The sequence below is a fragment of the Macaca mulatta genome, chromosome 1 (assembly GCF_049350105.2).
Source record: "Macaca mulatta isolate MMU2019108-1 chromosome 1, T2T-MMU8v2.0, whole genome shotgun sequence".
NCBI classification, from domain to species: domain Eukaryota; kingdom Metazoa; phylum Chordata; class Mammalia; order Primates; family Cercopithecidae; genus Macaca; species Macaca mulatta.
Window position 1 is genome coordinate 85,283,470 of NC_133406.1, and position 22,491 is coordinate 85,305,960.

Genomic DNA, 22,491 nt, shown 5'->3' on the forward strand with positions numbered 1-22,491 from the left:
AGACCCAGGCCTCGGCCCGGTGGGCATGCTTGGCGCCACAGCTCTTGCCAGAGGGACGGGTGCACTCGACAAATCTCGGGGCCCACCGCCCCAAGAGGACAGGGAGGAACCAACAAAGGAAAAACCCTACGAAACGGACCATCAAAGCAACCAATCCAACAAAAAACACGTCTCACGGCTCCTTTGGGTCACTCCGTTAGCCCTTCCACCCTGTTCTGGCCCAGCCCAAGCCCCCTCCACCCTACCCCGGCCTGCTTAAAGGGGCCCTGTCTACCGGAGCAGAACGCTCCCTCTCCAAGGCTCTAGGGCTCTCTAGGTCCCTCACCCTCTCTCTTCTTCTTCCCCCTCCACCTCGTGCTCTTTCTGTCGCCTGCTCTCTCGCGCGCTCTCTCTCTCTCTCTCTCTCCCTCTCTCCTGACTCACTGTCTCTCTATCACTGTCTCTCTCTCTCCCTCCGTTTCTATGTCTCCATCCCTCTCTCTTGCTCTCATTCAAGCTGTGTGTGTCTGTGTCTTTGTGTGTCTGTGTGTAGGTGTCTGTTTGCAAGACGGGCTGCGAGGGATCCAAAACAATCCCTCAGCGCTAAGGTGGAGGATCGGAGGGCCTGGGCACTGACGCCCTGTCCTGAGCGGCCAGATGTGGTGGAAGCTCGGGAGCTCGGGAGGCAGGGGAAGGCCTGCAGCGTTGGCGGAAGGGAGGCCGCCCGGAGAGTCCGAAGCCTGGGCAGGGGACAGAGGCCTCTGACACCCCCGTTGGGCAGCAGGGCGGCGCCGTGGTGTTCGCGGGACTTGGCTGCCAGCTACTGCCGGAGGCTCTAGGAGGCCGACGGAAGGCGCAGCGAGGCGGCCCGGGGTGCTCAGGTGTAGTGGGGGAGAGCAGCCCATCCCGGGTGCGGGCGAGCGGCTCCGGGGTCCGCCATCCGAGCCCCGCGCCCCCGGGGTGGCGGGGACGCCTGGAGTCTGGTAGGCGTGATTGGACCCAGTTCTTGGGGCGGCCAGGCGCCACTGTCAGGGTCTACGTCCATACCAACCTGAACGCGCCCCATCTCCTCTGATCTAGTGAAGCTAAGCAGGGTCGGCTGGGTGAGTACTTGGATGGGATTCCGCCCGGGAATACCGAGTGCTGAAGGGATTTTGTCTGCTTGCTTCCTAACCGCCCTCTGACTCTTCCTAACCTTCCCCTTTTATCTGCTTGCTTCCTAACCGCCCTCTGTGCTCCCCCCTTTTCCGCCCTGCTGCGCCCCCGCAGCAGCCCGGGACCTAGGGGTCCCCCACTGCACCACCGCCAGGCAGCAGCATCCCACCTCTCCCGCCTCGCCGCAGCCCCAGCAGGAGCCCGGGTTGTGGCTGGCCGGGGCCCGACCCTGAAGGCGTAGAGGCGGGTTCCCTGCTGTCCTGGGTGTCTTCCTGCTCCCGGGAGGCGCAAGCACTTCAATTCAATCATGCGGCGCCGCCGCCACCGTCCAAGCCCAGGGAAGGGGCCGGCAGGGGTAGCGGGCCCCGCAGACGCCAGCCAAGACCCCCGCTCCAGAACGCATGGGCTGCTTCCCCCTCGGGGAAGGTCATTGCCTTCATTAGCCACCAAAACAACCGTCCCTGTGCACCCAGAATCCCATTGCCACCAACTTCGTGTAAACTCTAGTCCCGAGGACACGAGAGAGACGCAGGCCTCCGGCTCCCTGGGCACGCTCGTCGCCTCCGCTCTAGCTAGACGGATGCGCGCACTCTACAAATCTCGGGGCCCACCGCACCAAGAGGACAGGGAGGAGCCAACAAAGGAAAAACCCTAAGAAACGCACCCCCAAATCAACCAATCCAAGAAAAAACACGTTTCAGGGCTCCCTTGGTTCACCCGCGTGGGCGGCCTGCCACCCTGTTCTGGCCCAGCCCAAGCACCCTCCACCCTACCCAGGCCTGCTCAATGGGGCCCTGTCTACCAGAGCAGAGGACTCCCTCTCTAAGGTTGTATGGCTCTCGCTCTCTATCTCCCTCACCCTTTCTCTTCTTTCCCCTCCACCATGCACCCTTTCTTTCGCGTTCTCTCTCTCTCTCTCCCCTCCGTCACTCTGTCTCTCTCTCTCTATCGCTGTCTCTCTCTTCCTCCCTTTTTCTCTCCATCCCTTTCTCTCTTGCTCTCCCTCAAACTATCTGTCTCTTTCTCTGTGTGTGTGTGTATGTGTGTACCTGCGCGAGTGCGCCAGTGTGTGTCTGTGTGGGGAGGGCCGGGGTGGGGAGGGGGTTGGTTTTGCTCGTGGTGGTCGTGAGATGTGTCTGGGTGTGCTTCAGCCCCTCTCTCCCGGGATCCAGGATGTGTGTGCTGGGGGGAAGCAGTGGAAAGGGTGTTGAAGGAAGGTGACAATCAGCTTCGTGGAGGGCACTGACAGGCCATTATTCCTGTGGCTTGGCAAATTTTCTGTTTGAACTTATTTCTTGTTAAGGGTCCAAGTGTACCGACTATGGGAATAAGAAAAGAAGAATAGCTCTGAACAGCTGAAGCTCTGTGAGGTACAAAAGATTTTTCTGGCCCAGAGAGACTTGAGTATGGGATTTGAGACACACCTCCACACCCTTTCCCAGAGGCAATTGTTTAAAGGTATGTTGTTCCTAAGGAGCTGCCTCATCTGGAATTTGTGATACAAAGAACAATGTATAGCCAGTCAGTGGCTTATGGATTTTAATGTAAATTTTTGATGAAAATTTTAGGAACTGCGTCTTTTCTCAAAATCCACTTGTAATGGCTACTAATTGGAGTGTATATTCAGGGCAACTTTATGCTCTCAGGTAGGTATCCTGAACATGTGCCCTTGAATATGCTTTTGAAAATAGATTCTGACTTTTTTATTATGATGGGTTGACAGGGGACTGGCCTGGGACACCTGCCTGGATGTAAATACCCCAACCATTAGCTGCCCTGCCCAGCAGAGGAGGCGGGTGGACAGCAGGTCCCCTTTGGTCAGAAACACATGCATTGCGTAGTTGTTCTACAGCTGGGTCCTGCTTGCTAGGACAGTCCCACAGGCGCACCGGAATGCACAGGCAGCCTCCCCTTTCCACCCGCCAGCATTCCCAAGCACGCCTCGGCTTCTGACTGGTCTGTGCTTTGGGAGGAAAACTCATCTTCAGGTTTCTCGCCAACAGAAGATGATGATGATGCTGTTCAGACACTCAGGAAAAAAGATTGCAGATTGGCTTAAGAGTGCGCCCTTTATTAAAGATGGTATACATGTAAAGACATGGAACAATTTTGGAAGGATACAAAAAAAAATTGCCCATTTTATTAATAGTCTCATTCAACCCCTTTGCTGACCTCATCTCCTGTCACTCATAACCAAAGGAGGAGGGTCCTGGAGCCCTGTCCAATCAGGGACATTGACGTGGGAATTGTCCAATCAGGAGCGCAGCTTGAGAGGCAGAGGCGGTTTCCGGGATCTGGCGGGGCCTTTGTCTTGCGCTCCAGTTGGAGCTTCGGTCGCGTCTTCTCCGCTATTTATCCTCACCTGCGGGAGGCCCTGGTGACTCTGCTGCTGCAGTGTCTGGTTTCCCTGTGACCTGCAGGTGCTGGGAGTTACGTAGCTAAGATGCCAGGACACACCGAAATCCGGAAAACGGTGAGAGTTCCCTGGAGGGTGTTCCAAGATGGCGGCCCGGCCTCCCCGCATCAGCTGCGGAGTCCGCGGCCCGGAGTCTCTGCTGGCACCTGTGGGATCTGTCACCTCTGGGTAGGGGCGGGGCCGGGCCGCCGCGTGATTCTCCTCCCATCGCTGCGCCGCGGCTTCCGCCCGGGCCTCCGCCCCGGCCTCTCTGGGCAGCTATGAAGCTGCCACCCCGCCAGTCCCCCAAACTGTGTGCTTGGTCCGGAGGGGAGGGTCATCGGGGAGAAGCCCAACTCGGTGTGCGAAACATGCGTGGGAAGAGCTGTTCCATAGGGCTCATCTTAGCTGTGCAGTCCATCCTTTTTCCTGTGAAAAATAAAGGGAGTCACTCTTAAAGCTTTGAAGAGTTTGTTTGAGCAAAGGGAGTTTCTGGAATGGGAGAGCACCCATCTATGGTGTGTGGCTTGTGGGTTTATGGAGGAGGTGCTTGAAGGAAAGGCTTTTGTAGGGTGCATGAGGAAGCAAGCCAAATTTAATAATTGACTGGCGACAGTTACAGTCACTTTATTTGGACTGTACACGTGGAAATTTCCTGGTTATTTAATTAGAGATTAATTGGAGTTTTGCGATTGGTTGAACCTGGATTTTGTTTCCACTTAAGGTAGTCATTAACAAGAAATGCATTTGAGCTACTAGTATTTTTCATGTCGAAACGCAAGACACTAGAGCCACATCTGTCTAATTGCCTGCTAATTATTTTAACACTGCACAAGAGACTGGTTTTCCCCTGCATTTTCCAAATACATGGAAAGCAGAGTCTCAAATCTCCTCCCCTGCTCCCCCAGCCTAACTCTGGCCTGCAATAAAATACTAAATTTTCAGTCTCTTTCCAAAATTCACAAAAACCACCGTCACCTCTTCAATTCACAACATTGTCAGCTATTTGTCTTTTATTGCATACTCCAGGCACAATATTTTAATTAATCATTTTTTCACAGAACATTGGAGGGCACTCTTTGTTGTTGCTATTGTTGTTTTGTTTTTGTTTTTTCTTTAAGAAGGAGTCTCGCTCTGTAGCCCAGGCTGGAGTGCAGTGGCGCGATCTTGGCTCACTGCAACCTCTGCTTACCGGGTTCAGGCGATTCTCCTGCCTCAGCCTCCTGAGTAGCTGGGATTACAGACGCGTGCCACCACCCTGAGCTAATTTTTGTATTTTTAGTATTTTGTGTTTTAGTTTCATCGTGTTGGTCAGGCAGGTCTCCAACTCCTGACCTTGTGATCCCCCCGCCTTGATCTCCCAGAGTGCTGAGATTACATGCGTGAGCCACGGCGCTTGGCCTGTTGTTGTTTTTTTTCCTGCCCGGCTTTTTTTTTTTTGGTTGAGTTGGAGTCTCGCTTTGTTGACAGGCTGGAGTGCAGTGGCATAATCTCGGCTCATTGCAACCTCTGCCTCCTGGGTTCAAGCGATTCTCCTGCCTCAGCCTCCTGAGTAGCTGGGACTACAGGTGTGCGCTACCACACCTGGCTAATTTTTGTATTTTTAGTAGAGATGGGGTTTCACATGTTGGCCAGGATTGTCTAGATCTCTTGACCTCGTGATCTGCCCGCTCGCCCTCCCAAAGTGCTGGGATTACAGGCATGAGCCACCACGCCTGGCTTGTTGTTGTTTTTAAGAGGATCTTGCTCTGTCATCCAGGCTGCTGGAATGCAGTGACATTGTCATAGCTTACTGCAGCCTCCAACTCCTGGGCTCAGGTGATTTTTCTGCCTCAGCCTCCTGAGTGGCTAGGATTAAATGTGTGTGCTGCCATGCCCGGCTAATTCTTTTTATTTTATTTTTTTGCAGAGATTGGGTTTCACTAGTTACCCATGCTTGTGGCACTCTTTAAAGATTTGTTTTCTGTTTGTAAAAGCAGAGAAGAACCCCCTGGCACTCTATTGTAAAGAAATATTTGTGGCACTCTGCTTTTATCTTTCCTAGGCACAGATGCCTTGTACAATATCTTTGAGTTGAGGTTCCACTTTGGAAACTTTACAGCTTGTTGTATCCTCAGCCACTCTTTTTTATTTATTTTTATTTATTTATTTATTTTGAGACAGAGTCTCTCTCTGTCGCCCAGGTTGGAGTGCAGTGGTGCACTCTCAGCTCACTGCAAGCTCAGCCTCCCGTGTTCATGCCATTCTCCTGCCTCAGCCTCCCGAGTAGCTGGGACTACAGGTGCCCGCCACCATGCCCGGCTAATTTTTTGTATTTTTAGTAGAGACAGGGTTTCACCACGTTAGCCAGGATGGTCTTGATCTGACCTCGCGATCCGCCCGCCTTGGCCTTCTGAAGTGCTGGGCTTACAGGCGTAGCCACCGCGCCTGGCCGGTCAGCCACTCTTATCCTAGTCCTGAGTTTCAGAATTGTCTGGGAATGACCCAAGATGCCCACAGTGGCTATGTCTCTTGGAGTATCTAGTGAATTTTGGTTGCTGGGTTTTTTTTCTTACCAGAGGACAGCCTATGGCATGGGGATGGAACCTCTCAGTGGAGCTGCTGGATGTCCTGGGGCTGAGAGAAGTCTTCTGGTACACCCTTCATCTAAAAAGCTAATCTCTTAGACATTCTCTCCCAACCCCCAATTTCATTGTCTGGAGACATGTCAGTGGAGTTGGGAAAAGACAGAAATAATTTCTGCCCTCTGTATTCTCAGACTTGTGAAGGGAGAAAAACTAGTCCAAAGGACAAGCAAAACCTACTCCAGTGAGCTGGTGCGAGAACATGCAAAGCAAAACATCCCTGGAGCACACAGTGAGGCACAGTGCAGTGTCTCCAGACAGGGTGGTCAGTGACCACTTCAGTGAGTAGAATGGGGGTGGGAGAATGTCCCAGGTTATAGGATAGCCTGATCTGACACTTGAGTCGGATGTGTCTGTGTTCCAGGTAGCACTGTTACTCCCTGAATTTGTCACCTTAAAAAGATTTGTTCACTTATTTCATCATCAGTTTTTTATTAAGTATATATTACACTTTATCAGTAGAGCTTGAAAGGTTAGAAAATATTTACAAAGGGCATGAAAGTGGTGAATTCTAGGAAGAAAATATGTAGTCATATATTTCATTTGTTAAAAAAACTCGTTTATCTTTTTCTTCATCAGAGTGAGTGTAGTAGTTTCTCAGTTCTGTTCTATTTTAAGGGTGATTTCAAACAGAATCTCAGGGCTTAAGTTTGGGAATTCTACCAGGGGAAAAAATAGGAAACATCTCTTTTTCAGTATGCCTATAGGAAATTCAATTTCACAAGACAGTATGGTAGATTAATTGGTAAATTATATAGATTCATGAAACATCAGTTCCTCTTTTTTACAGGGTGGATGATTTGTGACATTAAATGTTCTGTATTCAATTATCTGGACATCCAAATTCAATGCTAAGTTTTAGGAGATGGGACATGGCTCCTCTTAGAAGGGCTCACATTTAGTAAGTGTTTCCTAAATGATCTGTTATAGAAATATTTAATTGACATTTTTGTATCTGAAAGGAATAGACACTTTTGCCTTTCCTTTTGAAATGTAAAATGTGTCTTACAATTTTATTCCCTTTTATAAACACTGTCTTTGAGTGATTTTGCTGAATTCTTCAAACACTGGGCATTTTCTCATTTAAAACTAAATGAATAGCCCTGACTGGAAAGTAGAAGTCTGAGCCCAGTGACTCCAAGTTAAGGCCAATCTTGAACCTGCAAAAGAAAGTCATTGAAGGCCCAATTAGTTCTTCCTGAGGAGCCTCCCTTGCAGGTGTCCCAGCCTGCTCACACAAGCATGGCAGAGTCCTTTACATTGAGAGAAGCTACAGAGCCCTGGAAAGTGGGAGATCCATGGGCAGATGCAAATGAGGTTGGGTTGGAAGACGGGTTCAGAAGCTCTTTCTGAGGATAAAATTTCGTCGTCCTGGGCTGTTTCTAGACTTTGTCAAATAAAGCTAATTTAGATTTACATAAAAAGTTACTTAATTTTAAAGGAGTATTGCAACAGGGGAAAAATACCAACTATATCTGCAATCATCTGAAATGTTAGGCAGAAAAGGGCTTTATTTGAAGGGGGAACACACAAGACTAGAAAGAATGTGGAAGCGGGAGGACAGGATGAAAGTTGCCAAAATTAGATCCTAGATCAGAGAATGTTTCACCCTGAGGTCAGCCTGTGTTTAGGAGGGGCATAAAGAGGGGTTATTTGCTGGCTCAGGCTGAGTATGCATCAAAGTTCTGGGGCCTGCTAGAAAGAGAGAAGCTAACCCATTTATGCCTAGTGTTCATTATTGGAGCACTAAGCTCGTGGGAGTTATTTATACTTCCTACTACTAGATGACCCTACTGCTCAGGGTCATCACCATGGTCTGATTTTTCACACAAAAAAATTTGCCACCTCCAGCATAAATGGGTTAAGCAGTGGTTGGTGAACAAGGTTTTTTTTCTTGTTTGTTTTTTGGTTTTTTTACCACTGAAGAGAATTGTTCAGGTGATTGTTTATGAGACAAAAATGGGAATTTGCAATCTGTGTCTGGCTTTGTAATAGGTTAAAAAAAAAGGGGGGGAGCATCATAAGTCAAAATTAGAAGAGTGTTTCTTTTCATTCACCTATTCTTTGAGAACATGAAGGATGGGGAATTTCTTCAGTCACATCTATTTACCAGGATTGCCTACCCACCCAATCTTCTCCTGCCACTTTCCTTTACTGTATATAGCTCTTCCATTTGGCTGTTTTGAGATGTACTTTTTATAACAAACTGGTACATGTTTTGCTGAGTTCTGTGAGGAGTTCTGTCAAATTATTGAACTTGAGTATGGGGTTATGGGAGTCCCAGACTTACAGGCAATCACTCAATAAGTATAGATGGGTCCCTGGTGCATGTGACTGGCCTCTGTAGTGGGGGCAGTGATGTGGGACTGAGCCCTGGCCTTGTAAGGTCTGTGCAAACTGAATGGTGTTAGAATTGAATTGTTGAGCAACCAGTGGTGTTGGAGAATTGGTTGATGTTCAGGAAACTGCACACATCTGGTGTCAGAAATTTTGTCAAAAGTGCAGGAGCAGCAGCTGGAGGCAGATGCCCTTTCTTAGCGAAGAGAGGTTCTGTTCTGTATACAGGCTGTTACACTGCACTGTCCTGTGATTCCAGGAGTCCTCCCAAGATGAGAGAGGACTGAGGAGTTAGAGGGAAGGAGTTCTGAAAACAGACCCCCTTTCCCCACAGCTGCTTTCACATGATGCCCACCCACTCAAGAACATAGCCACTAACTATCAGTGTGGCCATGCCTCTTCTAGAACAAGGCTTCACTCTCAGGAATTTCACGTACAACTTTGCTCCTAGAGTCTCCGACCAAAAATCACACATGTGTCTTCAGGACTCTTGGCATATCCCCTGCCTCAGATACTGTTTCTGTAGCCACAACCTGCTTGCTTCGTCAATCTGGGCTTCTGGACTAGCTGATTATAAGGTCATCTTCCAGCACAGAAATGAGTCAGGGCATAGCCCCACATGGACCAGTATCTGAGCATAAACCAATTATTCCTTCAATCCTTCACTGTCCCCCACCTGTGGATCCTTGAGAGCATCTTTCTCTTTTTTTGCTTTCTTCCCCACAAACTCTCTTTCATGTGCCTAATCCAGTGCCCACTGGAATTCCAATGTCCAGGAGTTCAAGACCTGTCTGTTGTAGGAGCAAATACAAATTATAAGGAAGAAACTTAATTTTTCCACTTGAGAATGAGGGAAGAAATTTTGCTGTTCTCCCTTTTCTTTTTGTGTTTTGTTTGTTTGTTTGTTTGTTTTTAGACGGAGTCTTGCTCTCTCCCAGGCTGGAGTACAGTGGCACCATCTGGGCTCACTGCAAGCTCCGCCTCCCAGGTTGATGCCATTCTCCTGCCTCAGCCTCCCGAGTAGCTGGGACTACAGGCGCCTGCCACCATGCCTGCTAATTTTTTGTGTTTTTAGTAGAGGTGGGGTTTCACCGTGTTAGCCAGGATGGTCTCGATCTCCTGACCTCGTGATCCTCCCACCTTGGCCTCCTAAAGTGCTGGGATTACAGGCGTGAGCCACTGCACCCGGCCTCCTTTTTCTTAAAGTATTTAATTTAGAAAAGTCTTATTATTCTTTTGTTTATTTATTTTGAGACAAGGTATTGCTTTTTCACTTAGGCTGGAGTGCAATCATAGCTAACTGCAACCTGGAAGTCTTGGGCTCAAGGACTTCCTGCCTCACCCTCCAGAATAATTAGGACTACAGGCATATACTAACATGCCTGGCTAATTTGTAAAGTTTCTGTTGAGACAGGGTCTCAGTATGTTGTCCAGACTGATCTTGGACTCCTGGCCTCAAGGGTGCTTTCTACCTCAGCCTGCCAAGGTGCTAAGATTATAGGTGTGAACCCCCATGCCTGACCTGGAAAACTTGTATGTATTTTTTCTTCTGCTTCTTGAAATATATGCAAATTATTTTACCAGCTAAATAAATTTGAATCATTCTTTTTAACTCATGGTTGTCTTTATCTAAGACCTGGATTCTGTTGCATCGTTTTTTGATTTGGCAGAAATTTATTGTTTTTAAAATTTTTAGTCTTTTAAAGTTGATTTTAAGAGCTTGCAAAAGTTGAGCCCAAAGAGTAGAATTAAATTCAGCAGCCAGAATGGTAAAGGGTAAAAGATATTAAGTAGGTGGACTTTGACAAAAAACTGATCATCCAAGGTGATTATCTGACATTTGGAGTCTGAAGTACTTACAGTGCAGAAGCAAGAACAGTTTAATGTATGACCTGTACAGCAGAGTTTCTAGCTATACCTGATTTCTTTTTATTACTTAGGACAAGTTAGCATGGTTATGTGTAGTCTTTAGTAGATGACTTGCATTCATTTAAATTAAACAGTGTTTTCAACAATACTGTATAAATAAGGCCACAATATTATTTATTTCTCATGCTGCCTTGTCTAAGAGGCTGCAATATTTATTTTGAACAAACCCCTTAAAGTAGTGATTTTTAACATCAGTGCTATTTATTCTTTTGAAATATAAAGTGTTTTATATTTCAGTGAATTAAGGTCATATTAATCTCAAAACTTCTAGTATATGAAAAAATTTTTACCTAGATATTTATACCTACTATATAAAGAAAATTCACTACCAAATTGTTTCAGTAGATACTAATCAGTCTGACATGATTATTAATTGATTGTGTAGGTATAATTATAGGTCAGCATGATTTTATTGTCTAGTGTTTTATTTTACTAAATTAAGGATGTAGCGTTTGTAGTGCAAATAAACATGTGATATAGCCACCTAAGGATCACAATAGCTCTTCAGTTAGCTGTGTCACAAGCTCAGATAAATCCCACTGTATTAATAAAATTGTATTCCAATTCTTCATCAAAAGGTGCTGGTGGAAGTTGTCAGGCGCCTTCCAATATGGACCCCTAATCTAATGGCCTGCAGATGAGAAAGCAGCAGAACTGGCAGAAAAACCTTTAGAAAATCTGCTTGAGACTATGCTCCTGTTCCTCATAATGTTCATAATGCTCATGTTTTTTATGCTAACAGTGACTATGTGCTTTGGGTGTCTTTGGAGAAACTCCTGGAAGGGTAGATTTTTCTGGTTGAATTTACCAATCCCATATTTAATCTAAGCTTTTCTTTAAGATGTTTTCAACTTCTTTTCTTCTCTCAATATAACCTTTCTCTGATGGAGAGCTGTTTTTCTCTCCAGTGCTTTGGGTATCTGTTTCAGAAACTTTATTAGTATCTTACAGTGTCTGTAAGCAAGGTGGGGGTCATAATGACAGCTCGTGGAGCTATTTTATTCAGACTCATGCTGGGCATCTAGCAGTATTTTTTTTCCCTGTTGCCATTATACAGGGAATCTGAGGTTGGAACACTCTTTCCATTTCCATTATTGCTAAAGTGCAATTCTACCCAGGAGTCCTGCAGGCTCTCCTACAGCCTCCGGGCCCCTGCACTGTAACGGGGTGTGGGAGCACAACTACAGCAGTCAGCATTTGCATGGGCTGTAAGCTCTGGGTGGTAAGCTGTGGCTTGGTGGCAGATGGCCAGAGTTGGAAGTGGATACAGGCCAGCAGAAGATGGGTGCTCAGAGCATCACAAATGATTTCTTTGAAATGTAAATAGTCAAGAAGATAGATTCTTTCATTACTATTGCTGTAGGAGAGTAGAAGCCTACTTGGAGCGGGCACCTGGCTCTAAGTTGCAAAACTACCTCATGCCTTGCAGATAAGGGAATTTGTTTTTCATTGGAATATAGCAAATTAGCTAACACAAATGATTCCCCCTTCCCCCAATTATCAGGTGAATTTAGGATGAACTATATATGACAAATGGTGCAGTCAGGTCTGCTACTTGAGGACTAATTAAGGTAACTTACATTCTGTCTTTTTAATCTCTTAGCAGATTATCTGTAATGCATATCACATTCTGGTTGAGTTGTGTAATTTAAGCCAGTTTTTTGTTGTTGTTGTTGTTGTTGTTGTACCATTGTAGAGAGTTTTTCTGGGATTGGAGATGATTTTACTTGTAGTTATATTCCCCAAACATTGTCCAGAATTACCAGACATAGTATAAACTTATGAAGTGCCTGCCAGGCTTCACTCACTTTCCATTTTGGGCTTCTAGTCACAACTCATACTTGTGCAGCAAAGTGCATGCTGCCCTAAAATCTGCAGGCAGTGTAGTCTCTGCCTGTTGGGGATCTACAGTCTCTTCTAGAGAAGTTCAAGCAGACTTCTACCAAAACTACTCCACAGGGCAGCAATCAACCATTCAACGTGTTTCAATGCCCTGGCTTCTTCAGACCTGAAACTAACTCAAAGACTCTGATACCCAGAGACCCAAACACGGTCACACGTGTGTATTAATTACGTGACTTGAGACCTCAAACTCCTCTTTTTTCTCTTGCCCAAAGGCCCACAAATGTGTAGAGGGCACCTGCTGCTTTCTGACCCATCCAAGACCTAAATCTGCAGCTCCAAATTCTAAATCTAGGTCTTAGGATTTGAGAAAAGAAAGTAATTTTATCAGAAGAATCCAAGCTGTTTTACTTATCAGGCCCAGAGAGATGTTATAATAAGACCATAAACATGACCTACTCCTCATTTTTAATGTATATTTTCCTTGAAAGTCCTTGCTATTGTTACAGGTAGCTGTAAATTAACCTAATAATGCTACACCAGACACTGTAACCCACACTCTGTATTATACGGTCACTCACCAATCACTAACTAATGTTATTTCTGTAAACCAATGAGAATTTCAGACAAACAACTTTGTATCAGTTCACTCTTTTGTCCTGCTCCCCCATCCCCTTTTTTTTGTCTTTGAAAATCCACTTGGAAGTACTGCTAATCAAAGTGTATATTCAGGTCAACTTAAAACTATACTCCCAGGTAGCAGTCCTCAATACTCTTAATTATATCAGTTTCATCTCAGCTTTTTTTCTAAAGGTCAACATTTTATGGAATGTGTTAGAGCAGTCTCTATCAGGAAATCTCTCCTCTGGTTTTACTCCGCTTGCGGTAACTTCCATGATTGCTGATCTAGGTTGATCCCACTTAGAATCTGCACAGGAGATCTGACTTCTGCCTGGGATTTACAAGACAGGACAAGACTATGGATTGAAGATGAACAGAAAACCCGTGGGAGACATGTTCTGCATTCTGAGACATCAACATAGACATCTTAAAGTCCTTCTTTTAGAGGGATTTTTTGAGTATTTCAGATCTTGTCCCATGACCTGCTACATTGGTTTAAATAGAACCTCATGGCAAAGTTTTTAAGTGTAAACCAGCACATGAGCAGTGGGAGGTTAGCAGCACATAATAGCGAAAGCCATGACTATAACTACAGTTACCTTTAAACTGTGATACTGGAGTAGATAAATTTTGTCTTTCCTCTTAACCAAGAGTTGGCTCATCAGAACAGGTGCTGTCACACCTGGATTCAGGTTCCACAGCTCCACCAGGGCAGTTTTATTTGCTATTCAGAATCAACCTGAGTGTGAATTTCCTGAATCACAATGAGGGCATCAATCCAGGGACACCAGAACTCTCTCACCAGCACCTGGGAGTCTCTCAGAAGTTTGGAAATGTTCTATGCAAACTGTGGTCAGGCTGATAAGAGGGTCTAATTTTGCTTCCCTCTCAGAGTAAGAGGAATGAGTTATCTAGTACTTGTTTCTCTCCTCAGTCTGTTTGGTTGGTACCCAGGTGGAAATTGTTTTAGTACCCTGGTACTTGGTGTAAAAGAAAAGAGAGGAGATCTGGAGACTCAAACTGATGTTTTTTCATGATTAGATTCAGATTTAAAGTTATTTATTTTTTGGCTGGGCATGGTAGCTCATGCCTGTAATCCCAGCAGTTTGGGAGGCCGAGGCAGGTGGTTCACTTGAGGTCAGGAGTTCAAGGCCAGCCTGGCCAACATTGTGAAACTCCATCTCCACTAAAAAAAAACTAGCTGGGTGTGGTGGCGCACGCCTATAATCACAGCTGTTCAGGAGGCTGAGGCAGAATCACTTCAACCTTGGAGGTGGAGGTTGCAGTGAGCTTAGATTGCACCACCACACTCCACCCTGGGTGACAGAATGAGACTCCATCTCAAAAAAAAATAAATAAAAGAAAAATATTTTAAATTATTTATTTGTTTGACTACCAGTATTACAACAGTGATGTTTTGTTCTTCTGTGTGCAATGGCACATGATAAAAATTTGTCCTGTTACAGTTGATGTTAATTTCACTCACTTGGTTAAAGAGTTCTCTGACAGATTTTTCTACTATAGAGTTAATTATTTTTCTCTGCATTACTACGTACCTGTTGTAAATTTACTGGCTAATTTGTTTAAATCATCACATTTATTCTGTAAGCAAGCTCAGATCTCTTCTTTTTATTCTCTTTGCATATACCTTACTTTGGAAAATGAAGGCTCTCATCTTTGTTTACTGGTCAGAAAAACTGGGATGAACCCAGGCTCTGACACTTACTGGATGTTTGACAGAATATTCTCATTGGGCTAGAATTATTGGTCTCATTGGTGAGCTTCTTAGAAATTCAGAAACTCAGGCTTCACCCCAGATCTCCTGAGTCAAAATCTGAAGTTTCCAGTTATTTGTTGTACACATTAAAATGTGAGAAGTATCTTTTAACTCACCACAACTTTTCCATTTGAGAAATATACACAACTTAGTCCATACAGTGTAAATATAGTACTCAAAATTGTGCAATGCCTGTGTGGGTACCCATAATTTTGTATTTTGTCATCTAGAAAGGTATTGTATATATACTGGATTTATGGATCTTATGCATTTTTTCCTCAAAGTTAGTGAAAACCTTTGAAAATATTTCTGAGTTAAAAAATTATCTTATTGGATAATTCCAGTGAGTCAGTCAGAACTGGTTCTCTTTACTCTCATTTTACCTTAAACCAAATTAAGAATTATGCCCATGGCCACTTAATAAGTGTGTAGTGTTTTTTGGTTTTATTTTGTTTTTTTGGTTTTTTTTTTTCAGAGACTCTTGACATTCAGGGGTTCAATCATAGAATTCTCTCTGGAGAAGTGGAAATTGCTTGACTATGCTCAGCAGAATTTGTGATGTTAGAAAACTATAAAAATGGTTTTCTATTCTATGTTATAATAGAACATTTCTATTCTGTAGTTTTCAAACATCTACAGGCTTCTACCTGGCCTGTCTTGGTGAGGATAACTTCAGTACACAATTTCTAGTATACCCTATGAGTTTCTTTTTTTTTTTTCTTTTGTTTTTTGAGACGAAATCTTGCTCTATGGCCAGGCTGAAGCACAGTGGCATGATCTTGGCTCACTGCAACCTACACCTCCCAGATTCAAGTGATCCTCCTGCCTCAGCTTCCCGAGTAGCTGGGACTATAGGCAAGTGCCACCACACCCAGCTAATTTTTTTGTAGTTTTAGCAGAGACAAGGTTTCACCATGTTGGCCAGGATGGTCTCGATCTCTTGACCTTGTGATCTACCTACCTCAGCCTCCCAAAGTGCTGGGATTACAGGCGTGAGCCACCATGCCTGGCCTTTTTTTTTGCTTTCGTATATGTTTTGAGGAGTCTCTGCTTTGCATGAATAAATTTCAGATCACTGTTTTCAAGAAAAACTTAGGGATTTGTTGGTATAGAAAATAAAATCTCGAAGATACTTCATCTTGACATAAACCTTTTTCTTTCTTCAGCTGATCTGTCCTTTATTTTAGATTAGTGGTAACTCCAGAAATTTAGAGGCATAAAATATTGTTTCCCACGTCTTATAATCACATTACCACCTCCCATTACCACCACTTGTTTTTTTCCTTAGGCGACTGGATCTCTCCATGTTGCCCAGGCTGCTCTCAAACTCCTGGGCTTACGTGATTTGCTGCCTTGGCCTCTCAAAGTGCTGGGATTAGAGGTGTGAGCCACCATGCCCAGCCAACCACCACCAAGTTTTGATTCAGCAGCACTGGGTAGTGGAGCTAAGGACCCACAATTAGAAAAGTTTTTAAATATCATAAAGTTTCTGTGAGGAAACAGTATTTCATATTAAATTTTTAGACTCTTTTATAATGTTCTGTTTTTTCCACTGAACACAGTACTAAGTTAGTAATTGGAAAATCCCAGCAGAAGTCATACTACTTTTTCTGATGAAAGAGTTCTTGGCTGTTCTCTAAGCCAAACCTGATCGCCTGTATGGAGAAAAAAAAAGCCCCGGAGTGTGAGGAGACTGGAGACAGTAGCCAAACATCCAAGTAGGTGGGAGTGAATAAAGCAGATGACATAGATGAGATGTCCAAAGGTCAAGGAGAAAGTCAGATCTTAAAATGTGGCTTGTGAAGCTACGCTGCAGTGGAAATAGTTTCTAAGAAGCCCTGTTTTTTTTCTCTTGCTCTCATATAGAGACAGACATCTTCTGTCCCATGCTCTTCAATTCTATAAGGACTGGACTTCCTCTTCCACAATCCTCCTTCTAGCTTACAAAGAAAATCAAAGTCCTTTTCGTGGCTTACAAGGGACTGGAGGACGTGGCTGCTTGCTCTTTTATTGCTTTTCAGGACATGGGGCTATCTGTGATTTTTAAGGAGCTCTGTGTTAAACATTTTCTAATTTCCATTTTGAATCTTGTCTAAAATGTGTAAGAGTAGTGGAGATACTGGGATTTGGTTTAGAAATCCCAGAAACACCACACCCAGATGTTGTATGTTTTCTGCTTTATAATTTCATATCCTATGAAGGCTTCAAATGTGATTCTACAGAAATTTATACTCAATAATTTTATCAGAACACTAAGCATCTGCCCCATATAATAAAATCTAATGTTATCTTACTGCAAAATTTTAAGTTTTTTAGTATGTACTGAGGCATATCTTGTAAATGCTCTGTGCTCTAATTCCTTAACTGTAATATGGTTTAATGTATCTACTTTCTACATTTAAAAAATGTACTGTGCCATTGAGGAACTTAGAACATTGCTGAGCGTGTGTTAAATTCCCATATTTTTCCTGATTTTTAAGTAGTTATTATTTTATAATTTTTTTTGTTTAGTTTGAAGCTTACTAGGATTATATCACTGTATGTGTTTTTATATGCATACACATGTGTATACATAACATGTCATTGATATGTATGTGTATGTTTTATGTATGTGCATATACACACATATGTGTATATATGTGTGTGCATAACATTAATTTTTTGATCAATAAAAATTGCATGATTATATATTGTGTATATTGTAATAATTTGATAGTTATATATATTGTGAAATGTTTAATACAATTAAGTTGATGAAAATTATGTCACTTAACATGGTTATGTTTTTTTTGGAGTGACAGCACTTGAGGTCTCCTACTGTTGTAGCAAATTTTAAGCATACAAAACGCTGTCATTAACTACATTTTAAAGCTATACATTAGATCCCCAAAACTTATTTATCTTATAACTGAAAGTTTGTACTCTTTGAGCATCTTATCATTTTTTCTACCTCCAGAGCTGCTCATTACCATTGTAACTCTCTGCTTTTTGAGTTCAACCTTTTTAGATTCTCCATTTAAGTGAGAACATACAGTGTTTGTCTTTCTGTGCCTGGCTTATTTTGCTTAGCATAATGTCTTCAGGTCATGTTGAAATAGTAGAATTTCATTCTTTTTTATGGGAGAATAATATTTGGTTGTCCATTTATACCACATTTTCTTTATCCATTCAGCATCTGCAGATGAGTCTTTTTTTTTTTTTAATCCTTGACAGTTGTCAATAATGCTGCATTGAATACAGGGGTGCAGATATTTCTTTGTGATACTGATTTTATTTTGTTTATATACAGAAGTGGAATTGCTGGATTGTAAGATAGTTCTAGTTTTTAAAAATAATCTCCATGCTAGTTTTCATAATGATTCTTCCAGTTTCCAACGCATTAAGAATGTGCAGAAATATTTTGTCACATCCTTGTTAACACTTGTTGTATTTCTTCTTTTTATTAGCCATTCTGACTGCTGTAAAATGCTATTGCATTATGATTTTGATTTGCAATTTTCTGACAGATGGTAATGTTTAGCATCTTTCTACACACCTGTTGGCCATTTTAATATGTTTGTTTAAAAAATATTCAGTCTTTAGCCTGGCGTGGTGGCCTGTAATCCCAGCTGAGGAGGCTGAGGCAGGAGAATTGCTTGAACCCAAGAGGCAGAGGTTGCAGTGAGCCAAGACTGCGCCATGGCACTCCAGCCTGGGTGACAGAGCGAGACTTCATTTCAAAAAAAAAAGAAAAAACTTTTGGGTATTATTATTGGTACTCAAATAATAATTTGGGTATTATTATTACGGTTTCGCTTATGATTTGTGTGAGTTTCTGCTATATTTTGAATACTAACCTCTCATCATACATGGTTTGCAAATATCTTATCCTATCTTTAAGGTTCTTATTTTTTGCTGTGCAGAATATGTTTAGTTTGATACAGTACAACTTTATGTTTGGTTTTGTTGCCATACTTTTGATATCATATTTGAAAAATCATTGCCAAGTCAGTATCATGGAGGCTTTTCATATGCTTTTTAAATGATTTTTTTAAGGATTTATGTATTAAATTTAAGTCTTTATTTTGAGTTAATTTTTGTGTACGGTACAAGAAATATGATTTAATTTTATTATTGTGCATGTGAGTATCCAGTTTTCCCAGCACCAAGTATTGAAGATGCTATACTTTCTGCATTGTGTATTCGTAGTGCCCTTGTCAAAGATTTAACTTTAGATGCATAAATTTACTTCTGGGCTCTGTATTCTGTTCCATTGATTTTTGTGTTGGTTCCTATAAACATACCATTCTATTATTTATACTGTAGCTTTGAAATGTAGTTTTAAATAATGAAGTATAATGTCCCCAGATTTGGTTTTATTCCTCATGATTGCTTTGGCCATTTAATGTTTCTTATAGGTTTTATATACATTGTAGACTTTATTTTCTGTTACTCTAAAAAGTGGCACAAGAATTTTGATAGGAATTTGAATTAATCTACAGATTGCTTCGGATAATATGGCACTTAGATGATATTTATTCTTTCAATCCATAAACAATCATATATTTACATTTATTCGTATCTTCTTTAATTTCTTTCATCAATATCTTATTTTTTTGTTTAAAGATCTTTCACATTGGTTAAATTTGTTGCTAAGAAATTTATTATTTTGTTGCTATTGTAAATGAGATTTTTTTTTTTACTGGTTTGTTGCTACTCTATATAAACAAAACTGATATTTGTATGTTAATTATATTTTCTGCTTCTTTACTGAGTGCATTTATTAGTTTAAGCTATTTCTTGGTGTACTATTTATGGTTTTACATATATAAGATTATGCCATCTGCAGTGACTTTTTTTCATCTTTTCAATTTGGATCTTCTGTGTTTTCTTGCTTCATTATTCTATGTAGGACTTCCAGTTCTATGTTCAAACAGAACCATTAGAATGGGCATAATATAGACTTGCATTGGTGTTTGTGCATTTGAAGGAGCAAACACCTCTTCTCATTTTTATAAACTGTTTTCAGTAGGTAAAGATCTTCGTCTTTTGGGTCTCAAGACAGGTGAGATCTTTTCTGGGCTTGCAGTAAAAAGGGTTGTAGCTGGGTTACAAGGTTGCTGCCAGGTCTGGAGTGGGTTTTACCTTTAGTGGGCTTGTTACCAGGAGCACATGTGGTTGTGAGTCCTGTCATGTTTTTGGGCAGACTGGATTGTCTTCAGGACTTTCTGTGGAGCAGGCACTAGGGCAGGTTTCTGCTATATGGTGGGCCTAATACCAGATACATGGATGAGTGTAGCTCCCACTGAGTACCTAGCAGGGTTTCCCCAGGTTATCTACAAGCAGTGACTTTTGAACTGTTTTGTGTAGGTCACAAGTATGATGTCCCCAGCTTTTTTGTTATTCCTCATGATTGGTTTGGCCATTCATTATTTCTTGTAGTTCTATATACATTGTAGGCTTCCATTTTCTATTACTATGAAAAGTGCACAGGAATTGTGATAGGGATTTGAGTTAACTTACAGACTGCTTTGGATAATATGATACTTTATTAATCAAAGGGCCTGTCTTCTCAAAGTGACTCTTCTTTATTTTGGGTTTGAGCACAGTTTCCTAATGCCCTGTATCCCAAAGCTCAGTATATTGCCCAGGCTGTTCTTGAACTCCTGGCCTGAAGCAGTCCTCCTGCCTCAGGCTCCTGAATGGAGGAGATTAGTGTCATGAGCCATTGTGCCTGGCTTTCTCATAAAGTTACTTTAGTTGATGGATGGCTGACTAGTTTTTTTGTTTGTTTGTTTTTGTTTTTGCTGCAGGGGAATATAAAAGTAGGGAACTCCAGCATTCCCCTTGAAAACTGGCACAAGACAGGGATGCCCTCTCTCACCACTCCTGTTCAACATAGTGTTGGAAGTTCTGGCCAGGGCAATCAGGCAAGAAAAATAAATAAAGGGTACTCAGTTAGGAAAAGAGGAAGTCAAATTGTCCCTGTTTGCAGATGACATGATTGTATATTTAGAAAACCCCATTGTCTCAGCCCAAAATCTCCTTAAGCTGATAAGCAACTTCAGCAAAGTCTCAGGATACAAAATCAATGTGCAAAAGTCACTAGCATTCTTATACACCAATAACAGACAAACAGAGAACCAAATCATGAGTGAACTGCCATTCACAATTGCTTCAAAGAGAATAAAATACCTAAGAATCCAACTTACAAGGGATGTGAAGGACTTCTTCAAGGAGAACTACAAACCACTGCTCAGTGAAATAAAAGAGGACACAAACAAATGGAAGAACTTTCCATGCTCATGGATAGGAAGAATCAATATCGTGAAAATGGCCATACTGCCCAACATAATTTATAGATTCAATGCCATCCCCATCAAACTACCAATGACTTTCTTCACAGAATTGGAAAAAAACTACTTTAAAGTTCACATGGAACCAAAAAAGAGCCTGCATTGCCAAAATAATCCTAAGCCAAAAGAACAAAGCTGGAGGCATCATGCTAGCTGACTTCAAACTATACTACAAGGCTGCAGTAACCAAAACAGCATGGTACTGGTACCAAAATAGAGATATAGACCAATGGAACAGAACAGAGCACTCAGAAATAATACCACACATCTACAACCATCTGATCTTTGACAAACCTGACAAAAACAAGAAATGGGGAAAGGATTCCCTATTTAATAAATGGTGCTGGGGAAGTTGGCTAGCCATAAGTAGAAAGCTGAAACTGGATGCCTTCCTTACACCTTATACAAAAATTAATTCAAGATGGATTAGAAACTGAAGTGTTAGACCTAAAACTGTAAAAACCCTAGAAGAAAATCTAGGCAGTACTATTCAGGACATAGGCATGGGCAAGGACTTCATGACTAAAACATGAAAATCAATGGCAACAAAAGCCAAAATTGACAAATGGGATCTAATTAAATGAAAGAACTTCTGCACAGCAAAAGAAACTACCATCAGAGTGAACAGGCAGCCTACAGAATGGGAGAAAATTTTTGCAATCTACTCATCTGACAAAGGGCTAATATCCAGAAGCTACAAAGAACTCAAACAAATTTACAAGAAAAAAAAACCCATCAAAAAGTGGGCAAAGGATATGAACAGACACTTCTGAAAAGAAGACATTTATGCAGCCAACAGATACATGAAAAAATGCTCATCATCACTAGCCATCAGAGAAATGCAAATCAAAACCATGATGAGATACCATCTCACACCAGTTAGAATGGCGGTCATTAAAAAGTCAGGTAACAGGTACTGGAGAGGATGTGGAGAAATAGGAACACTTTTACACTGTTGGTGGAACTGTAAACTAGTTCAACCATTGTGGAAGACAGTGTGGTAATTCCTCAAGGATCTAGAACTAGAAATCCCATTTGACCCAGCCATCCCATTACTGGGTATATACCCAAATGATTATAAATCATGCTGCTATAAAGACACATGCACACTTACGTTTATTGTGGCACTATTCACAATAGCAAAGACTTGGAACCCAACCCAAATATCCATCAATGGCAGACTGGATTAAGAAAATGTGGCACATATGCACCATGGAATACTATATAGCCATAAAAAGGATGAGTTTGTATCCTTTGTAGGGACATGGATACAGCTGGAAACCATCATTCTCAGCAAACTATCGCAAGAAGAGAAAACCAAACACCGCATGTTCTCACTCATAGGTGGGAATTGAACAATGAGAACACTTGGACACGGGAAGGGGAACATCACACACTGGGGCCTGTCGTGAGGTGGGGGCAGGGGGGAGGGATAGCATTAGGAGATATACCTAATGTAAATGACGAGTTAATGGGTGCATCACACCAACATGGCAC

General features: G+C 42.5%; 1 protein-coding gene across 7 annotated transcripts in view; it reads left to right on the forward strand.

Moving 5' to 3' along the window:
• Positions 1-3,436: 3,436 nt before the first annotated feature.
• ZNF678 (zinc finger protein 678) overlaps positions 3,437-22,491 on the forward strand; it is a 101,837-nt gene continuing 82,782 nt past the window's right edge. For all 7 annotated transcript variants that reach the window (XM_077939096.1, XM_077939114.1, XM_077939101.1 and 4 more), the window contains exon 1: positions 3,437-3,607. In XM_077939096.1, coding sequence (XP_077795222.1) covers positions 3,578-3,607 — 30 coding nt within the window. In that variant the 5' untranslated portion in view covers positions 3,437-3,577. The remainder of the gene's footprint in view (positions 3,608-22,491) is intronic.